The 21,888-nt window shown below is 32.7% G+C and overlaps 2 protein-coding genes across 5 annotated transcripts in view; one reads left to right on the forward strand and one right to left on the reverse strand.

Annotated features, from left to right (window-relative positions):
- Window positions 1–21,888, forward strand: part of LOC124357305 (protein PALS1) — a 262,643-nt gene that overhangs the window by 46,482 nt on the left and 194,273 nt on the right. The gene's annotated exons all lie outside the window — the stretch shown is intronic.
- LOC124357306 (ras-like GTP-binding protein Rho1) lies at window positions 10,884–13,565 on the reverse strand. The gene has a single exon (XM_046808975.1). The coding sequence runs from the start codon at window positions 13,300–13,302 to the stop codon at window positions 12,721–12,723; it is 582 nt and encodes a 193-aa protein (XP_046664931.1). The 5' UTR covers window positions 13,303–13,565; the 3' UTR covers window positions 10,884–12,720.

The raw sequence follows: 21,888 nt of genomic DNA on the forward strand, positions 1-21,888 counted from the left end.
CTGTTACCTTAGCAAGCAGGTTACAATAGCTGTTATAGTAGACCATTGTGTTCCAAAGCCATGTTGTATATAATCAATTGTTATACTCTAAAAAATCATTAAATTGATTATACATTATTTTTTCATAAATTTTAGGGATTGAAGGTAACAGTGATATTGGCTTGTAGTTACTTTTATCCTTAAGATTACTTTCATAAATTGGACTTTTGCAATTTTTAAAAATTTGAGGAACTCACTACTGAAAGAAGAATTTATCAAAGAAACAAATACTATACAAATGTGTTATTTTGCAGATTTTATAGAAGTCATGGGAATATTGTCATATCTACATGACTGCATATTTTTTAAAGAATTATTTACCTTGAGAATGTCATCTTCATTAGTTTCTGTTAAGTATAAGTTTTGGTATATTACAATAAACATTGGTAGGCAGATTATTCTATATACTAAGCTATTGTGCATACATTTGTTTAAATTGACATTTGTATTTGGCTTACTTATAATTAAAAATTATGATTTAGATGTCATAGGTACTTGGACTGAAAATAAAGACTAAGAATTAACAAAACAATTTCTTCACCAATGACAGCTGTCTCAAAACAATGGAGTGAAGGTGTGAGTGAAAGTGCTGTTATGATAAATGAGAGTGGACTATCAAGTCAATTTCCTCCTTTTTAGAAACGTAATAAGAGTATTTTAAATAATTCTAGAGAATCATACAGTCTGTCAAACCAGCAACAATAAATGCAAAGAAAACTATGAAAACAAAAAAATATTTTCAATCATGCATCAAAACATCCAACATTTGCCATACTGAATTGAAATGTTTTGAATTACATTAAAGGAAATTAATCCTGACATAGTTTTAACTGAACATAAAATGGCTGATACATAAATAGAGCAGCTAAATACTGATAATTATAAAATCATCTCTTTTTATGAACGAAATACCACAATTGGCGGTGGTGTAATGATACGAAACACGGACAGAACAAAGTGCCTAAGTTTTAATACTAAGTAATCATAAGTTAAGTCCATGCACTCTGCTGGCATTTAACATGTTCTGGACAGAATAAATGTAAGCAATGTTCCTAGAGTGAAATTGGCAAAGCTACTATTAATTCTATGAATTGTCAGTAAAATCGAATATTTTATCTTCACTTGAATTTTTTACTGGAAAAATCATAATTGAAAGATGCAAAGTAATTCTTGTTCATTAGTTTTTTTTAAATTTAATTAGTAATTTATGCCCATTAAAGTTAAGAAATTAAAAAACTTGTTGGGTTTTACACTAGAGTTTTAGTGTTTTTAGAGAAGCATTTTCAAATTATGGTCATTCATGACTTGATTTTTAAACTGTCAGAAAGATTATAAGACTAAAAACCATTTACACTATTATATGATGTACAAATTTTAATTTAAAAATTAAATAAATAACATTTATTGATCTAAAGTGATTTATAAATACAAAAAAGTCTAAAATTGCATTCAACTTCTTATTAATTTTATAAAAAGCAATGATTAATCATACCATAGAAATACTTGCAGTTTATATAACAAACTACCAAACAAAGACACAATAAAGCTACCTTTCAGAGCCCATTAAAAGAAATGGTTTAAAAAGAATATGGAGTATTCCTCCATGTAATACAGTTTATTATTGTTGTTTTGGTATTGTTTGTATTATCAGTTTTAATTAACTGGATTAATTGTAAAAATAAAACAATACCAGATATTTTACAAAATTAGAGGAGTTAAAAATATCATTGTACTCTTATTAGCACTTTACCTTCATACCTCTGAAGAGTTAACTATAAATTCCATGTCAAACTTTAGATTATCCTGTATCTTAACTGTTTAAAGAACATGTCAAAGATATACAGCAGAATATCTTTTCATATTATTTCACTTTCTCACAGTTTAAGAAAAATACTATTCAATTTTTTATATGTAACATACTTTCAGTCTTTTGTGTGATTTAGAATGTTGCTTTAAAATTTTTAATTTCTGTGGTTATACAATTGGTTATCTATCAAATATTGTCCTGAATATAAAGCATTTGGGCACACACTATTCACTCTTTAAATAAATACAATACAATAGAAGACTATAAGCCAAGTGTGATTACGAAAACCAGCAATCACTCTAGGTAAAACCTATGTGTCACTTAAAGTGGTCTGTGAGTCACTAACTAAAGAGATGGCGAAACACGACAATTATGTTTAGACCATATTTCACTCTGTGCAATTCTCACAATTATTTATGTTATGAGTCTCCCTCAAAATCTCATCATATCCACATCTTTGATTTCTGAATCTACTTATAGTATATAATGATGCTGGAATTTACAATCTACTCTTACCTGAACAGACCTAAACATGTCAAAATACACAGATACAGCAGATTAACAATCTCCTTGTTCCAATTGTAGTCCTTGTATAACCCTCAATGTCTCTCTAGGTTGTAGGAAGAACCTAGCCAGGCAAAAATGTTGGAGTGTCAAGATGACTGATATTTTCCCAAAGTAGACAGAAAGTAAGGCAAGTGCAGTCAACCGCTCATTTCCCATTCTGTTCCTTAAAAAGTTCTTGACCCATTTCAATGTTGAGAATGATTTTTTAGCAGAATATGTCAATAAAACTGAATTATTTAAATAATATTAATAATTTGCTAAAAAAGTAATTGAAAATTTGGAGGTCTGGACAAACCCTCGCTGGCTACATCTTTGGGATTCTCCACAGAGAATCCTTTCTGAAAAAGTTTCAGAATACATGTACTCTAACAAATATTTTCGGATTAATATTTTTGTTTTCCTTATTCATACAATACCTGAGCTTAATTCCTTTATATCTCATGTTGTAAGTAGTTAAAACTACTTCTTAATTAGCTTTAAGCCTCTAAAGTTACATAACAGGATATTCCATGATGATTGTTATTGATATACTTAGTTACCCATGGCTTTGCAAGTGACTTCCTATTGAATAACAGGTACGTTCTAGACATATCCTTTTTAAATTGAATAAACACTCCTAAAAATATGTGATCATTACTGGAGGATATTATATCTCTTGATCCATTCATAAAAGTTTAAAGAGCATTGTTTTGAGCCCCTGAAGTTGGACAATAAAACAGTTTTTATGAGTACCTATGAAATATAAAAGTTTCTCGGAACTATTCTATAATATTTGAATGAATGGCTCCAATACTTTCAGTACCAGTTGAATTATTTTAGGTCAGACTCGGGAAGTACCAAGTCCATTGTAGTCTTAATGCTCAGCACTTAGGATAATATATAGAGTCCTGTAATAATTTCCAATTGAAAATAGACATGTTTTAAGTTATTTATTATTTCAATGTTCGTTGTTGACTTCAAAAATTTAACATAATTGCGACTGGCTTTAACCAGGTTTAGCGTAAAGAAGCTTTTTTAGGTCGAATCAATTATATTTAACATTCCGTGGTAAAGTTTGCTTTATTGTCGTAACAAAAAATATTTACATACTTGGTCTGAGAGGCCTACTGTAGTTTAAAATTGTCTAATTTCGACCTTTGTAATCTTCTTCCTGTCTAAATTATTCCTGGTGCTCCAATTAAGAAAATATGTATGTACATATATAGGTCAGAAAAGTCTTCCTTGACACTGTCATTACTGTCAAACATGTGCTTGTTGACTGCCCTCGCTACTCGGTACATAGGCGCAACTCGAATCTGCCGGTTTCGTTGAACGATATTCTCTGTGATGACAAGACGACAACTCAAAGACTACTATGTTTTCTAAATACAACGTCACTTATTAATAAAATATAGTATTGTGTTAAGTTTATTTATTCCGATTATCGATTGTTGTTAATATTTATTAATTTAATTATTATTTATAATCTTGACAGCTGCCAAATTAGCCCCTTTACTACCTTGGTGGCAGTAAAATGTGTTAAGTTTTTACAGTTTATTAAAAACATTGTTATGTACCCTGTCCTTATTTATGTTCTATTTATCTTTTTAGCCTTTATATGGGTTATGACCTCTCTACAGTCTTTCCCTTGTTACATTTATTGTTATCTAGTTTTAAGTATAAATTATTTACTCACATACTTGTGATTCCTATTTCTTTTGTTATATACAACGTAATCTTTATTTACCTAATTGACACCACCAAATACGAGCAGGTGTCAATTCTCTCTTGAGGGCGATGATAACCGCAGCGTTTTCTGCCCCTTATAAAAAAACAAAACTAAAAAAAATAAAGTCTTCTTTAGTAGAAAAGGAATTACTTCCGGTCTAAGGTATTCCCGGAGATGTAGTAGCATTTGCATTGTTTCAACTATTAAGAAAATTTGTACACATATCGGTCTGAAAAATGTACTTTGATCAATAAGCACCTACTTCATACAATAAAATTGGTAATTCAGGTACCTTACCAGTATTTACATTGTGGCCCTAATCAAAATTATACAAAATATATCAGGCTGGAAGTCTTCGGTGGGAAAGCGTCTGCTTCCGGCCACTGCCACCTAAGAAAATCAAGAAAATATGTACTGTACATTATATAGATCAGAAAATAGGTCTTCTTCAGTCTAATAACAACAATTCAAGCCATTCTAATCTTATTATGGTGGTGCCAATATTTCCGACACTGTAGTACCGTTTCCACTGTTTCCTCGATTAAGAAAATATATACACACATTGGTCTTAAAAGTTACTTAGGTCAAACATTGTCTACTTCCTGTCATTGTAATGACTTCTGGTCCAAGGTAATTCCAGTGATATATTTATGTTTTCCATTGTTGCCCTGATAAAAAAATATATAGCTTAAATAGATAGGACTGGAAAGTCTACAGTGAAAATAAGTCTACTTCCGATTTATGGTATTTCCAGTAACCGTAGTCTAGGACATAGAGAAGTTAAAAAAAATTAAGTCCTTCCAAGGGTTTTAACCCCATTTCAAGTCCTGTGGATGTCTAATCTGTATGAAAAGATTTTCAGTCTTCTTCTTAAGTCATGATGCATGTGTGTCAAATGTTATCTTTCTAGAACATTAAAAAATATTTAAAAGAAATATAGTTTTTTAGGGATTCCAACTCTAATTCAACCCCTAGGTATTGTGGGTCTTCATGAAAAGTATTTTATTTGTCTGTTGTGAGCATAAGGGACGTGTGTATCAAATTTCATCTTTCTAGGAAATTGTAGATAAATTGTAGTTATTTCAGGGGTTGCATGCTTATTTCTACTTATTTGTATCACTGAATGGTGATAAATATCTGGAAAATCCTGTTTCCTTCACAATTCTTCTATCATCAAAAACAAACTTTAAACAAAGAATTTTATGTTTTATTTTAAAATGTTTGTAATATAATAATTTAAACTTCTCTGCTTAGTTCAACACTTTTGCACAGGTCTATTCAGTATGATACCAAACATGAATGCTAGTAAAGTGATTTTTAAAGGAAGAATAAATGAGATTACTCAAAGAATTATTAAAACATTATATTTATCACTTTTAAAATATCTTGTTTTACATCGATAACCTCACATAAATACATGAAAATTCTTTACAAATTGTAAAACTCCTTTAACTGATATACAGCAATTATATATTCCCATATGTTTGTGCAGTGAATGTCCAAACATTAACATACCATAAACTGTATAAATTAACTTTTATAAAATTAGCATACATGATACAATACTTGAAAGTAATCATAAAAATAAACGTTATATAGTACAAAAAAGGTCAAATTAAAATTATTGTTTTGAAATAGAACAGTTAGTGTTCAACCATTTTCATAAAAGTGTTGCACAATGTATAGATGTCAAAACAAAATACATTTCATATTAAACTTAATTAAAATTAAAAAAATAAATAAGGATAATGAACACTTTAATTAATGTTAATGTACTTTGCTGACTTGTACTAAACAATTTATTAATATCAACATTTAACTCCAATTATTTCTGTGATTTGAAATATGCCTAGAAAATGCTCAATATAAAGTTGTAATTAATGTGTGGCTTTCTATAGTTAGTAATTTATCAAAACATACAAAGCTCCGTATAAAGTTGAATTTTTTAACTAGTTATTTTTATCAAAGACATACAATATTAAGTATAGCCTATAAAACAATTTAAGAGGTCTGAATATTCTTCACTACAATGAGATGGATGTTGCTTACTTATGAATAGTGGTGAGCGATACAATGATTAAAAATTACAAATTCAAAGTTTACTTATCAATTAGTAATTTTAAATATTTGTGTGATTAAACAATACCATATTAATATTACTTTAATGAACCCTAAAGCACAGGAGAGTCTGTAATGCTTCAGATTTACCTTTTTTTTGTACAGTGAAATGGACTTAATGCTTAATTTATGTTGTCTGATGAGGTAGTCATTACAAGTCTTGGTTGAAACGTTATAACGCTCTGAAATGCTGTGAACAAGTCAACTACAAATTTTTAAATATATTATTTGGTGATATAATCTGACTAACTAAAACATTAATAATTTAAAATTGTTGCTCCAATATCATCTAATAATCTAGTCTTGGTTTATTGCAGAAAGTGTTAAATATAGATGATATTTATTGATAAAATAACTGACTAACAACGAAAAATGTGTGTTTGCATTTACGCACAATGCAAACACACAAATGAAGTGTAGAGTGGTCACTTCACTCTTGTTAATGTAACATTTCTTTGACATGTATTAAAGAAAACGAAACGTGAGTGGACATGAATATGGCCTATACAGGTTATAGACTATATAATTGTTTTCAAAAACGAATAAAGAACACATTTTGTGTACCAATTTGAAAGAAATTACAAGTACATATTTATTAAGCGTTTTTATAAGGAAAGTTTGTTTTTTATAAAATAAAAGATGCGAGAAGGTGATTAGCTGCCATATTAAATAGTTTCTAAAAATAATGCCTTGCTTTTGTATATAGGCCATATCAAGGATACAAATAAAAATAGTACAAAGAATTGAAAAACAAGGTTATTAATGTACATTTAGTATTTTCATTGTCTAACAGAAGCAAAAAATATATATTATAATATACTCATACATTGTTAGTACTAGAATGAGGAAAACATTACCATGACACATTCAAATTTTAATTTATAAAAAAATAGTTTATGTAAAATAAATATAAGAATGCTAGACTTTGGAAAGATCTACAGTAGAGTCCCGTTAATCCGACCTAATTGGGACCGAGCCATCTTAAGGTCTACTGTTCTTTATATAATACAACATAACAATACAGGATTTGAATATAGGCTAACAATATGAATCTTTTAATAAATTCATCTATTGATTTTGAATATTTACAGATTTATTTTTAATCGCAAAACAATAAAAAGTACTGTAAATAACTCATACCAAAGTGTTATTACATTATTCGCTACTGTTGTAACATTATTTTTCAGAATATCATAGTGAAACAATAATCTCACATATTATAGCTTAATAGAGTATAAATCGATTTTTGTAACTACTACTTGTAAATTAAACAACGAATAACATGTTGGCTGCGGCAGACCGTTACATCCAGTACATTAATACTACTCCAAATCAGGTCAGCAGTGAAAAGGTTAAACAGAGTAAGATTAGATGTTAACGCTAAAAGTCAAGTTCATTAGAGGCATTCACTACACACCATGTGCTATTGCTAAGATTTTTATTATTTTGGACGGCTCTTGTTCAGTATTATTTAGGCCTAAGGGCTCTAGTATACAGATCAAGAGTATGTATGACCTCCGAACTACTGGCACAGTGTCTGAACAATTACAGTCATCAGGGTTGTTTTATGTGACAACATTTACTACTATCAAACGGTTACTTTATCCAGCTGTAACTTAAAATCATCTTTTTTTATATGTTACACTTAGTCAATGTAAACCAGTCTTTTTATGTGTGTGTGTGTGTGTATATATATATATATATATATATATATATATATATATATATATATATATATATATATATATACATATTAAATTTGTATAAATGGCAATAGCCTTATTTAATTTCAATAAACATTGAATTGCAAAAAGTACTTGCTCCGCCCGGAACCCGGATCTCTCACTTGCCGGGTGATGTGCTACCATTACACCAGAGCCCTTACTTTTTACGATTCAATTAGATCCTTTATATATATATATATATATATATATATATATATATATAAAGGATCATATATATATATATAGGAATATATAAAGGATTATATATATATTTATATATATATAAAATCCTAAAATAAATATAATGTATAATAAATTATTTCTGTCTAAAGACTTTAAGATTTCTAATCGACTGACTAATATTCATTGGCAGAGAGAGGTATTTGGATTAGCCACCACACGAATGGTAGAACAGTAAGATAGGACTGAATCCATCTTACTAGTCTGCCATTCATGTGGTGGCTAATCCAAATACCTCTCCCTGCCAATGAATATTGATTGAAGTTTGTTAGTCAGCCGATTAAGTCTTTAGACAGAAATAATTTCTAAATTATGATAAAGCACTCAGGTCTTAGTTTTTTACTGTAGTAAGGTACAGGAAAGAAGCAATATTAATTTATACTTGTTTTATTATTTCTTACACTTTCTGTATGGAATAAATGTGCATGTCTTGTGTACCTTATTAATCCTTGTAGTTACATAGTGAAATTTGTACATATTGATTCAAAAAGTGCTGAGTAATAATTGTAATCACAATACTCTTATCTTCATGCTCAAACGCCAGAGTTGCAGTGTACTATTTCCAAGTGACACATCAACTACAGTTTTGTTATTTACCCTTCTGATTAGAATAGATGGAAAGGCCAACAAATGTGATAAACTTTTTAAGCTCAGCCAAGGACAGAATACATGTTGTTGAGTGCTTGATAATTCTAATAATTATTTGACTGAAGAATGTAATTATTTAAAAAAATTGTAAAAATTAGTTAGTAAAGAAATCCAGATACTTGTCTGAATTCAATAGTTTCAACAGTTTCAAATCACAATATTAACTATAGAAATTTGTACCAGATGCAATAAAATAAAAATATAAGTGGACTACAGTAGGCTTTTATGATTCAATGACATGAAATAAAAGTTAAGTATTTGAATTATATTTAAAATTGAATTGAAAAACATTAATTTCCAAGCAAATTTCTCCATGCGATTATTTGTCAGAAAACAAGTCAGCCAACAGATATCTTGGTTTATAACATACACATTGAAAAATAATAGAATTAAAAACTATATTTATTCAGATGGTAAATCTGAGCCTGCAGCATAATAAGCAGCCACCATGAAACAATTATCTATATTTCTGATTCAATTATCAAACAATAAAAAACCAAAATGTTAAACTGAATTATGTTATAGTTTTCAAGATAGTATAGTGAAGATATATTTTTGTATATAAAAGAAAAATAAAATAGTTAAAACGTAAGACTACCTATGTTCTTTCTTTACAGAGTAAACAAGTCCAACAGCTTTTATAAAATGTTTTAATGAATCATCATCACTTTTCGTTGATACATGTATTCTGCAAGATGATCAGCAATACAGTTACTCTTGAGTCCTGTTTTTAATAATTTCTTTGCAGCTCTCCAATTAGATTCAATGTTTGCCAAAGTTAGTGGAATCACAAATGTTTTACTGTGATTTATACTGTCGTCATATCATTTTGTATTTATACCAAAATGTTTTCCACAAATCAGTGATTATCCTTATTCCTGGTTTATAGCATGCTTACCTATAAACGGGAGAAGTGAATCAGCATCCTATTAATGTTCTGAGCAAATATCCAAATGGAAACTACTACCTCTTCTTTCTCTTTTGAAAATGTATATATCTGTGTTTAATTTAATAATGCCTAACACCCATTTACCCTCTGCCAGTCTTCTATCATTACACTTTCACTTCTTCTAGAACTCCTTCTCCACCTATGAATTCTTTATTTACAAATTTGACATCAAATCAAACAAAACAAACCTCTATACAAAATTATAGCTGATCTGCAATCGTGTATCTATGCATAATGTCCTGTAAAAACTGTATTCATTTATTAAAAAGTCATAGTTGGTTAGGTTCTAACTAAAATAGTACATGATTGTTAATATATTCAAACCAATTTTGTTCCAAAAGCCTTCTCAAGTGCGTTGTTTTTAACGTGTTTGTTATGACTTTTCTTACAACAAAACAATGTTTAGTTTCCACCTTAATACTAGTTTTCATGTCATCACTACAAACTGGACACTTTGGATTTAAAGGAGAAAGACCATTTTCTTGTATCCATTTAAAATATTGTTCAGTGTTTAAAATATATTTTGACACAAAAAGAGCATGTTCATTGCTGTTGTACATGTAACTTACTCACTGCGCATATGATTTATACTACTTTATTTGAATTGATTTTAAACAATATTGTTATTATGTAAAATAAAGTCAATTAAAAATTATAAATATCTACAGTTAGAATGTTTATAGTTCAAATATTTCTAACTGATAATTTAGTTCACTTATTTGATTGTCATGGTGGTTGCTTATTATACAACAGCCAAACTTTTAATACCGAGTTAAGCTGACCAGAGATAGCAAAAACTGCTAAATTTGAAGTTACGTTTTTGTTCTATAATGTAAACCTACTTCAAACTGAAAAAAAATTATCAATTAAGTTATATTACGTTATAAAGTTATTAGATTAGTTATGAGTGGTTCAATTTGAAACCAATTATTTCAGGCTACTAACTTAAATAACTTTTTAAAATTTAAAGTATTTTTAACAGTAAAAATCTTTGGCACTTTCGTATAAGCCTACTATAAAAAAAGTATTCTTGCAATTTCAAGGATTTTTTTTGGACTTTGCTATAAGAGGATAAATCTTTACTCAATCAATCAATCAACATTTTTTATTGCCATAAAATAAAGATCATTGACCAAGTCTCATTACAGCTTTAGTTATACATATAGCCAAGTCAGTTATAAAACTTAGATTAATTAATTATATATATCTTAAATTGCGCAAACATAAAGCACAATACTCAGATACAGCCAGCGGTATTGGGGAATTAAAAATAAACTGTTTTTTAATCGGAAGAACTCGCCCAGGGCATAAAATGGGTTATCTAACAGCCATAAGTAATATTTATTCAAAAATATTTTTTTATTGTACTTTAGGACTAAGGGTAACAAATGGTTGTACACCCTCCGTGCAATAACAGAATGGTTTTCAAGAGTTTTGCTCAATCTATTAAAATTAATAATATTCCTGGTATTGTGGGAGTGTTTTATTTCAGGCTGACTGAACCTGAGATAGGCTAGTGTCATTAAATAACTATGTTGACTATGTATATGGGGTACAAAACACATAAATATATATGTTTCATTGTTCACAGTACTCATTATATAGATTTGCATTGTTAGCCTTTAATCCCAAGATGTTTGCTGAGACCAAAACATTCCCGTTTTCAAAACTCAACAGCCAGTCAATCACTATTGACCAAAAAATTAAAGATTATACAATATTTTGAGTTGTAGGATAATACACATTGTAAAATATTTTTTTAAATTAAGTAGTTATTAAAGATTGTGTTGCATCATAATTAAAAATAATTATAAGTTTATAAAGTTTATAAAAAGTATCTGAAGGGATTGGTAAGTACAACTTCATCAATTCTCAGTTCCATTCACACAGTTCAATGTAGTAGCCTAACTTAGTAAATTGTTCTGAAAATAGCAAACTAAATATTCACATATTTAAGACAATTTCTATAAAACATTTAGGCCTAGCCTACATGAAAACTTGTTATAATTTTAAAATAAAAAAAATTTGTGATCAGATTGATATAGCCTACTTTATACAACTGTCAATAACCAGACCTTCATTTGGTAGGTAATAAGGATATTAAAATTAGGCCTAATAGGTTCCTAACAGAAAATTGTGTCTTTCCAAAAGAAATTAAGCAATATATAAAATGTTTTCTTTATAGCAAAAGGATTTCTTAATTGAGTTTGTTGTTTATTCATTCAAATATAATATACTCAATACTAATAGGGTATGAAACACATCATATTGAAAAATACTGTTTATAGGGTCTTTCAGTCTTATTTTGATGAAGTTATCTGATTTTTTATAACTTAGGAAACATTACATTCCAAGCACCATTTTAGGCCATATTTATTTTAAAAACAAAAACCACATAAAATTAGAATTATATGTTACAATTTTTTTAAATAATACCTAACCCTTGGAGCACCAAACAATGGGTAGGCTATGATGTGACTGGTAGTACGATTCATGTACATAATTTACCATAAGCTCTATTCACTAATCAGGTAACTGACAGTACCTCACCATTTGATTTATAGTTAACTCTGATAGCTAAAAAAATTGTGTGTTGTGGATTCAGTTAGATACCAAGGTTAGGTTAGGTGTGCCAAGGGTTAAGTATATCTACTCTTCAATTCGGTTGGACTTCTTTTCATTAATCTTAATAAAAGATCAAAAACAGTAACTTATGCCTAGATGTGTTGACTAATAAATCTCTAACGATACATTTAAAGATTTACATTAATAAACTATAAGAACAGCAAAATAACACGGCAGTTAAATTTGTATGTATTAAAGCTTTTAAAACTTTTTAATATCTTTTAGACTTTTAGGAACACAAAATACAACTCTTGTTTCAATACTAAAATAAACATGATGTAGAACCAAACCAATCTTATAGTAGCCTACATTTACCCTTCCTCTTCTTCTTTTTCTGCTGCAAAGCTGCTCTAGTTGCTGTTTCAAAGACTTGTCTGACACCTTCTTTGCTTTTTGCAGAACACTCCAGATAAGCAAATGCATTGATTTTTTCTGCCATTGCTCTACCCTCCTCAGGCTTGACAGGTTCTTGTTTCATTTTAGCCAATTCTTTGATGGTATTAGGGTCATTTCTTAAATCTTTTTTGTTGCCAACTAAGATAATAGGCACGTTTGGACAAAAATGCTTTACTTCAGGGGTCCACTTTTCAGGTATATTTTCGAGAGAATCTGGTGAATCTATTGAAAAACTCATCAAAATAACATCAGTATCAGGATAGGACAAAGGGCGGAGCCGATCATAATCCTCTTGACCAGCAGTATCCCAAAGAGCCAACTCTACCTGCTTACCATCAACTTCAATGTCAGCTACATAATTTTCAAAGACAGTGGGGACATATACTTCTGGAAATTGATCTTTGCTAAATACAATAAGTAAACAGGTCTTACCACAGGCTCCGTCTCCTACTATTACTAATTTCTTCCTAATTGCAGCCATTTTGATCGCACTTGAACTCAGTATGGTTTGGGGTTATGATAAAATCTCTGTTAAAAGACGACTTCTCAGAACTAGTAAAACTGAACTCCTTTTAACAATCACTGCAATAAAACTTCATTAGTAAGCTGACATGTATACGAACAATTGTAATATGTCTATAACAGTTTTATCAAGTATGACTCAAACATAACTTTCACAACACTAACGAAGACAAGAAGTGAATACATAAATGTCTGTCAGCAGCACCACTCAGTAACTCTAAATTCCACCGCCACAATCACAAAGGCGCTGAACGCGGTTAGTGAAATTTCATGGTTCGATCGATAGAGTGCGCAGGTGTACTTGTTCGTTCAAAACTCTCTTCAGTTAAGTCAAAAAAATTGTTCTCTCATCAATAATAATTATGATTCGAGTTTGAAATCTTTATCGGACATTACTAATTAAAGGAGTAATTCCTTTACACCAAATTCCATCATATTTAAAGATACAATTAATTCGATTCAAGCAATAAATAAATGTACACTAATAAAATTAAAATTCTGTACGGTACGCTACTTTTCAAATTCATTGGTATATTTTTTACAATATTGTAAAGTTTCATAAGCCCTTCCCATTGCGCTTATAATGTAATATTTCTTTTAAAATTTTCAGTTTATGTGTGAAAGTCAAATGGTTGCTGTATGTAAATTTGTAAGAACAAAGTGCTAACACACATTTTAAAATGGCCATTGAGTGACACCTGATTTGAAGGTCGAGAATAGAAGAAGAATAGGGAACTGATGTCAGAACTTTACATTCCTAGAGATCACGGATTCAAATCATGGGGAAGTCCAATCATGTACTTTGACAATAAAAACCAGTGAACATCGAAGCCGGCATAGCTAAGACGCTGAGGCTTAAATAAGAACAAAAATAATACATTAGTTGAAACAATACCCATTTGGGACTGAGTGATTAGAAATCAGGTTTTTTGGTATCATGGGTTTGTCTCATCAAGACTTAATATGGGATATCAATCGATGAATTATTCTGTTTACAAGATTTGAGATGTCTCCGTAGCCTCTTTGTGTGGGATAACAGCTAATTCGTCAAACACATCTTCCAATGATTTATTTATTTATTTATACACGGTTGTCACCATTTTTACAAGTAATATAATAATAGATCATGTTCCACAAGATGGCAATATATACAATCAAAACAAAACAAAACTTCATCTTAAGTGAATCATACTCATGCACAGGAGAGAAGCCAAGAAAATTATGTAGGCTACATGCAAACAATACAATATGCTAAATACAATATGCTAAACACAATAAACTACTAGGCATAAATAAACAACTGACAGACATGCAATACATTTGATTCATTATGACTAGTTCATGCACGAGCAGTCTGTATAGATTCATATACCATAAAACAAATTAATACAACAACCAACAACATGCAACCAGTACATGCCATTAATATCTAAAATATACAGTTTATATACAAAATAAATATATTAAGTAATAAATAACAATAATATCTACATAGAAAAACACATTGAAAATAACTGCAATATCGGCAAGGTGCAATAACTATTTACGAAATATAGTAGGGCAATAATCAACAAATACAGTAACTAGTACAATTCAACAATAAAATACAAAAGAGCTATAAAACGAACTGGTATAACAATGCTCTAACTATCCAGTATCAGATAATGCTTACATAGTGTAGCCCAATAATAAAAATACCCTTTTCAGCGATGACACACTATTGCAAAAAAAGTCGTGGTGATGGCAGATTAGGTTACCAAGCCGGTGTAATCTGGGGATGACACTGTGAAATTCATAGTTGGTGGAGCAATGCTGTACACAGAAGATGTCCAGAGACCGAGTTCTACCAGGTACTCTGAGATTGATGAGGTGGAGTAACTCCGAGCAATCGATATCTCCAGTGAGGATCTTCTGTAGAAACACCAGGTCATGCAGTCTCCTTCTCGCATATAATGGAGCCAGCCCCAATTGATCCGCTACCAACTCCAAGGGAACTTCACTGTAGTTGTATCCCAGCTTGGTACCAATTATCCTAACAAAGCGATCTTGTATGCTCTGGAGTCGCTGAATATGTCCAAGTTGGTAGGGACACCACACAACACAGCCGTACTCCAACACAGATCTAACTAGCGCTGTGTATGCTATCTTCATCGCCTCAACACTAAGACCGCTTCTAGAAGTCCTTATGATAAACCCCAACATCTTAGCAGCCTTCCTGGTGATTATGTCTATGTGTAATTCAGGGCTTAGGTCCGAAGACAACCCAATTCCAAGGTCTCTAATGTAAGTCTTACGGCAAAGTGTAGTGTTGCTTAGACAGTAATCAAACATCAAAGGCTTGGAGTTCCTGTGAAATGTTACAATAGCACACTTCTCGGCATTCAGTCTCATTCCGTTGAGTAGGCACCACTCTTCGATTCTCTTAAAGTTACGTTGTAACAGATGGCAATCCTCAATGGATGAAATAGGACAAAAAACCTTAATATCATCAGCGAAAAGTAAGCATCTTACGTTGATAACATCCACCAAGTCATTGAGAAATACAGTAAACAAGAATGGGCCCAAATGAGATCCCTGAGGCACCCCCGATGTAGCATAAAAAGGCCGAGAAGTGGCACCCAAAAACTTCACAGAAAGACTACGGTCTGCCAGGCATGATTGAAACCATTGTAGAAGATTGCCAGTGATACCATAAGCGTTAAGTTTGGCGAGAAGATGCGGATGACTCACAGTGTCGAACGCCTTGGAGAAGTCAATATAACCGGTGTCAACCTGCATTCCATCTCCAAAAGCTGCGATGATAAAGCTTTCATACAATGCAAGGTTAGTAGTAGTTGATCTTCCGGCTGCAAAACCATGCTGCGCAGATGTAAGATAGTGGCGAAAGGAAAATCCAATGCGATCCAGTACAAGTGATTCAAACAGCTTCCCAAGTGCAGGCTGTATGACAACTGGGCGGTAGTTTCGGACATCCTCAATATTTGAAGACTTGTGTATAGGAACCACAAAGCTGGACTTGAGTCTATCCGGAAAAGCACCTTCGAGTAGAAACTTATTAAAGATAACGGTTAGCTGGGGAGCAAGAATATCACTGCATCTCTTGAGAATTAGAGGAGGTATATCATCAGGGCCAGTACCCTTGTAGGGATCCAGCAAATCAAGCTTTCGTTTAACTTCATCAACTTCAAACACACAAGAAGATAAATTTGTATGTAGATCAAAACTATATGGTGGCACAGTCACATTTGAAGCAGAGTATACGGAAGAAAAATGGTCGGCAAAAAGATCACAAACTGTAATTGGAGTTGAAGCCATACGATCTCCAAGGGTATATGAGTCAGATGATGTCCGATGACTTCCCAAAGTTCCATTGACAAAGCTCCAAAAGGACTTAATGTTCCTGGGAATTGAACCATTTACATGTGCAATATAACCCCTATAACATTCAGAGCTGAGGTCCCTGCAGAGAGCGCGGACATGCCTAAATTCCTCGTAATCTGAAAGTCGATTAGTGACCTTGTATCGCTTGTGAGCAGTCCTCTTAAGAATTGTCATCCTCTTCAACTCGGCCGTGAACCAAATGGGAAACCTTGATTTGCCAACCTTCCTAGTAGGTGTGTTTTCAATCACAATACTCCGAATCTTGTCCAACCGATCATTGAAGAAATCAGAAACATCAGGCAGGTCATATTGAACAGTTCTAAGTAAATAATGCAATCTTCGAGCAATTTCACCCACATTACATTTAACAAAATTGTAGACTACACGTTGGTCATCGACAGTCATTTGGGGAGAAGGTATTTCACAACAAATAGCCGGGTGAGCAGGTTCAATAGGCAATAGATGATCAAGGGCAGCAGTAACCAAAACAGAGGGGTCAGAGCCAAATATGAGATCCAACAACACCCCGCGCAGATTGAGCACAGCATTTATCTGGGTTAAACTATAAGTGGCTGCCATTTCAATAATATAGGAAGCAGCTCCATTAGAAGCGAGAGGATCAATTCGAGCCCAATCCACATCCGGCAAGTTGAAGTCCCCCAGCAACAAACTGTGGCAAAAAGTAGTACCATCCGAAAAAACCTCATCGACTGCACTGCAGTAGCGGGTGTAGGTGACAGCGGGCTGTTGTGGTGGAATATAGACTCCTCCAATCAGTATAGGTAAATCTAACTTATTGGCCTTAACAGACAAAAAGATGCATTCAATATCTTCTACAGAAGTATGTATAACATTAGATCCCAGATATGTCCTAGTGGCCACTAGAACCCCACCTCCACTTTCTTTATAACTAGTATGAGAAGATCTGTCGTGGCGATACACATTAAAATCATCAAGACCCAATTCGGAGCTATGAATATCAGAATTTAGGTTTGTCTCTGTGAAAACCAGTATATCATAGATGCATGTAGCTGCTGCTTTACAGAGGTCATTTAATTTGGTACGGAGACCATTAACATTTTGGTAATATACCGTGAGATGAGATATCCGAGAGTTAGCTAGTTTTTTGGACTCTGTTTGACTATATTAGGAATGCCGAGAGTATACTTGATTGTGAGACCAATCTCACCAGCGTCCTCTCTTCTCCTCAACTCAGCCCTAAGATTAGAGAGATGCTTTCTTTCCTGAGGGGTTCTGTCCCGGGAGAAACTAATTCCAGAGAGACGAGAATCCAGGCCGTCTAAAGAAGATTGATCAAAGTGTTTGGCAAAGTCGGTGACATCATTGCAACTATTTAATGCTACTTTCAAAGGTCTGGGCTTTACAGCAGATGGTTTTCCTATACGGAAAGACTTAAAAGTCATATCCTTGCTAGCACAAAATTTGCTTATCAAGACGGCAATAAGCTGATTGTCGTGCTCAACTCTTACAGCCAACGTTTTACTACTGCTTTCAGGTAAATCATGTATGATAATGTTTCTAGACCGACGAGATCTATCAGACATCTCCTCCAACACAGACTCAATCCCGACCCGGGACTCATTGCCAGTCTGTAAGTCCTTCAAATGGTCCTCAAGTGTCTCCACACGTTTCTCAATATCAGCAATGCGGGGCTCGAAATTGTTTAACTTCTTGTTAACTTCAACGCAAGTTCATCCTTAATGGCGCCAATGTTCGCAGGAACATCCTTTAAGTTATCCAATTTGGTCAAAACAAGTGCCATTTGCGAAGCGACCACATCAAACCGAGAAAACATTTGGTTGAGCGGATGCTGGTTTGGCTTGGTACAGTCCACCCTATTACAAAACCATTTAACTTTATTATCAGTGGCCAACTTGCGATACTCCGTATCAGTCACATTCATGCAATGGGAGTGAAACCATCTACCACATTCCTTCTCACACTGAATCCCTTTCTCAGTGTCTAATACTACCTTCATACAAACCAAACAGACAGCCACATCAGGCAATAAAGACATGTTGGAGTATAGTTAATTGAACAGAAGAATATGCGCTAAAGGCCTTCAGAAATGAACTTTGACAGGGATGAGCAAAATACACAAAGCATCGATAGCTACTCGATCCACCAACGATGAAAGTGCATTTGCTATAGTATATGTGAAGAAAAGAAGAGATATGCGATGTATATCGAGAAGGCTGTGGCGCTTGTGCAAACTGACGTGGAGACTTTACACGATGACAGTTGTTTGCTTTGACAATCGTTAGTGACAATACAGGGATATAGAGCAGAGTTATTCGTAAAAATATTTATTCTTAGATGAGGTTAGTGAAACATTCAGACTTCTACAGACAAATCACTTAGCTGATCAAAATTAATTAAGTTGAGATCACAAAATCAAGCAGGACACACGTAATGAAGCATAAATTGGAGAGTAAATCACAAGTAATCCAAGCTAAGCAGCCATCTTGAGCGAAAAAGCAGCCATCTTGAGCGAAAAAGATGAAGCGAAAAATGATGTTAAATATTCCCAAAGAAGATAAATTCTAAACTTTGCAATACGGTACTTATAGATGATGAGACTTTTAGGACCACTAACAGGCAACTTAAGAAAAAAATAGTGATAATAGGAATAACCATAAATTACGGTAACTTAAAACAGCTAGTCACTGTAAAAAACCCAAATGAAAAATCTAAAATTAGTTTCTGTCATAACTTTAATTTTAGAAATTCAAATAATTTCAAGATTTTATACAATTTTTGACTCATAATCCAGAATGTAAATAAGGTACACACTATTGGTACACTATGGTATAGATACACCATGTTTCGTCTATTCGCGAAAAGTTTCATTTTTCATTTTTGGGTACAGTTACTTACAAAAAGGTTCAACTGATTATTAAGAAACGTTATGATGCAATTTTTGTTTTAGCTTCAATTAAATTAGTAACTCATAGAATCAATAATAATAGACTACTAGCAATAACAAATAGGCTATAATTTTATTATATATGTTTAACTACGATATTTTATGTATCTAACTACGAGAGACTACAGTAATTGCGAAGAAAATCAATTTGGATTATATGTAAATACTCAAAATGGGTGGATATGGATATTGGATATATACTGAAATTAAAAATTGAATTTTGTATAAAATCGTACTTGTGTGTTTATACACACACAGTCATCCAAAAGTCATTACCGCTCCTGTCATTTCTAGACGTTTTAACCAATTCAAGTAAAACTTTGTTGATCTCTGCAGGTTTATGAGGTTTACATTTTTACGAATCAAGAAATGCTTCGGTCCAAACCGGAATTAGCTATGTATCACCGTTCCAAGATGAAAAATGGACGGACAGATTTGATCTAAACTTGGTTTTGGAGGAGTTCAGGCTCATTTCCAATATGGCGGCATCAAACAAGGGGGGAAAGGAGTTATCCTTCGTTCCCCGGTAATATTTCGGCGGATTTGAACAAAAATCGGTATCTGGGGGGTTTTCAGGTTGAAAAGTGGGGAATCAACTTGAAAGTTTTTAGTTGGTAAAAGCAATCTTCAAAAATCCACAACTGTTTAGAAATGACGTGGCGACTGAATTTTGGATGACTGTATAACCATGACCTATACACACATGTTTGCTCTTGGGTTTGATTAAATTTACCATTTGGCATGTGTTACAGTAGCTTGTAAATCTTTCGAGAACATTTATAATTTTCTACATTAAAACATAAGGGATACAAGTTAGTTTTATTTGTACGTAAAATAAACATTAAAACAAGTTATTTTATGTGTTGTTTTTTGTGTTGTAATGCTAACAAAATCTGCCCTATTTATTGCTTTTTCTTCTAAGGGGCTGTCTGTCACTGCCAATCACTGAAGCCCCAAAGAACCGTTAATGCATCCTGGAAATGTACTATTTTGCCTACCACTTTACAATTTCGGCAGTCTCACAAAACGCTAAAAGGAACCAATCAGGTCTCCCAAGAGAAAATGTCCACCCTCGTCCAAATTGCTATATATGGCATACTGTTTCCTTACGACGTAGGTCGTTAAAAAAGTTGTAATTCAGCAGTGTTTTCATGTTTGTTAAATAATGTACAGTGCGGGCCATTTCTATGTATGCCAGCTATGTGCAAATGTTTTTCATATATATATAGGCCTCATAGACCCATGACCTGAAAACAACAACCACCTTAAGGATAGAACAGATACTACTCTGCGGGAAAGTAACTAGAACCTGCAAAAACATGCTTAAACCCAGTTGAAATTTTCATCTTGTCTTGTGTTCAGGGCAAGCCCACCTCGGAATAGTTGCAAAGTATTAATATCTAGGAATTCCGCAATGCGAATTCCAATTTAGCTCTTGCCATGCTCAATGCCGAGGCCAAGTTTGCCAAAACACCAACTCTTTCGTTCTCCTCGACCTCCTTATGTTCGACATTGATATTTTTTTCTTTATTTCTGTCTTGGAGTTAAACATTCAATGACTCCAACACATTCAAAGCTGTCTGGCCATCATTGAAAATACTAATCATCTTAGACGATCAATGCACACGAAGATTCTTACAAACAAATTTATTAAGGCATTTCACAATGATTTCTGCCTGAAAGACTGTGGAATGCGAGTCAGTCCACAAGGACCATCAGTTGTTCTCATGCTCATGCAATTACAGCACCTGTGCGTCTTTCTGTCTTAGAGCCATTAGAAAAACATTCAATCTCAGATTACTTCTCTCAGAACAAACATTACTGTAAGGTATCAGTACACTGAAGGATTTGTGAAAGGAAGGCATGTGATCTGCTATCATGTGCAAGAAATCATATCTCTGAATCACCATACGAATTTTACAATTTCCCCAGCTGCAGCCTGAAATGGACCACAGAATCTCATGCTAAAAGTCATAATTACTCCGGCTTGCAATCAGTATATAATGTTGAGAGAAGCAACAATAAGACAATAATGTGCAGTAATGCTCGGACTAATGAAAAAGGTCTGGTGTTCTCTAGGTACGCCATCCTTTAGATATTGCCACCCTGTTTACCGCTCTCTTGACATCCATTTTTGACCACCAGACAACAGCTCTAAACGTTAATGCACGTCTAATTACGTAGACAGGACTCACGGCTCAAGTGCCCAAGAACTAG

The sequence above is a fragment of the Homalodisca vitripennis genome, chromosome 3 (assembly GCF_021130785.1).
Source record: "Homalodisca vitripennis isolate AUS2020 chromosome 3, UT_GWSS_2.1, whole genome shotgun sequence".
In the NCBI taxonomy this organism is placed as follows: Eukaryota; Metazoa; Arthropoda; class Insecta; order Hemiptera; family Cicadellidae; genus Homalodisca; species Homalodisca vitripennis.

Coding starts and splice junctions, on each gene's coding strand:
- LOC124357306 (XM_046808975.1), bottom strand. CDS start 13,302: ATGGCTGCAATTAGGAAGAAATTAGTAATAGTAGGAGACGGAGCCTGT.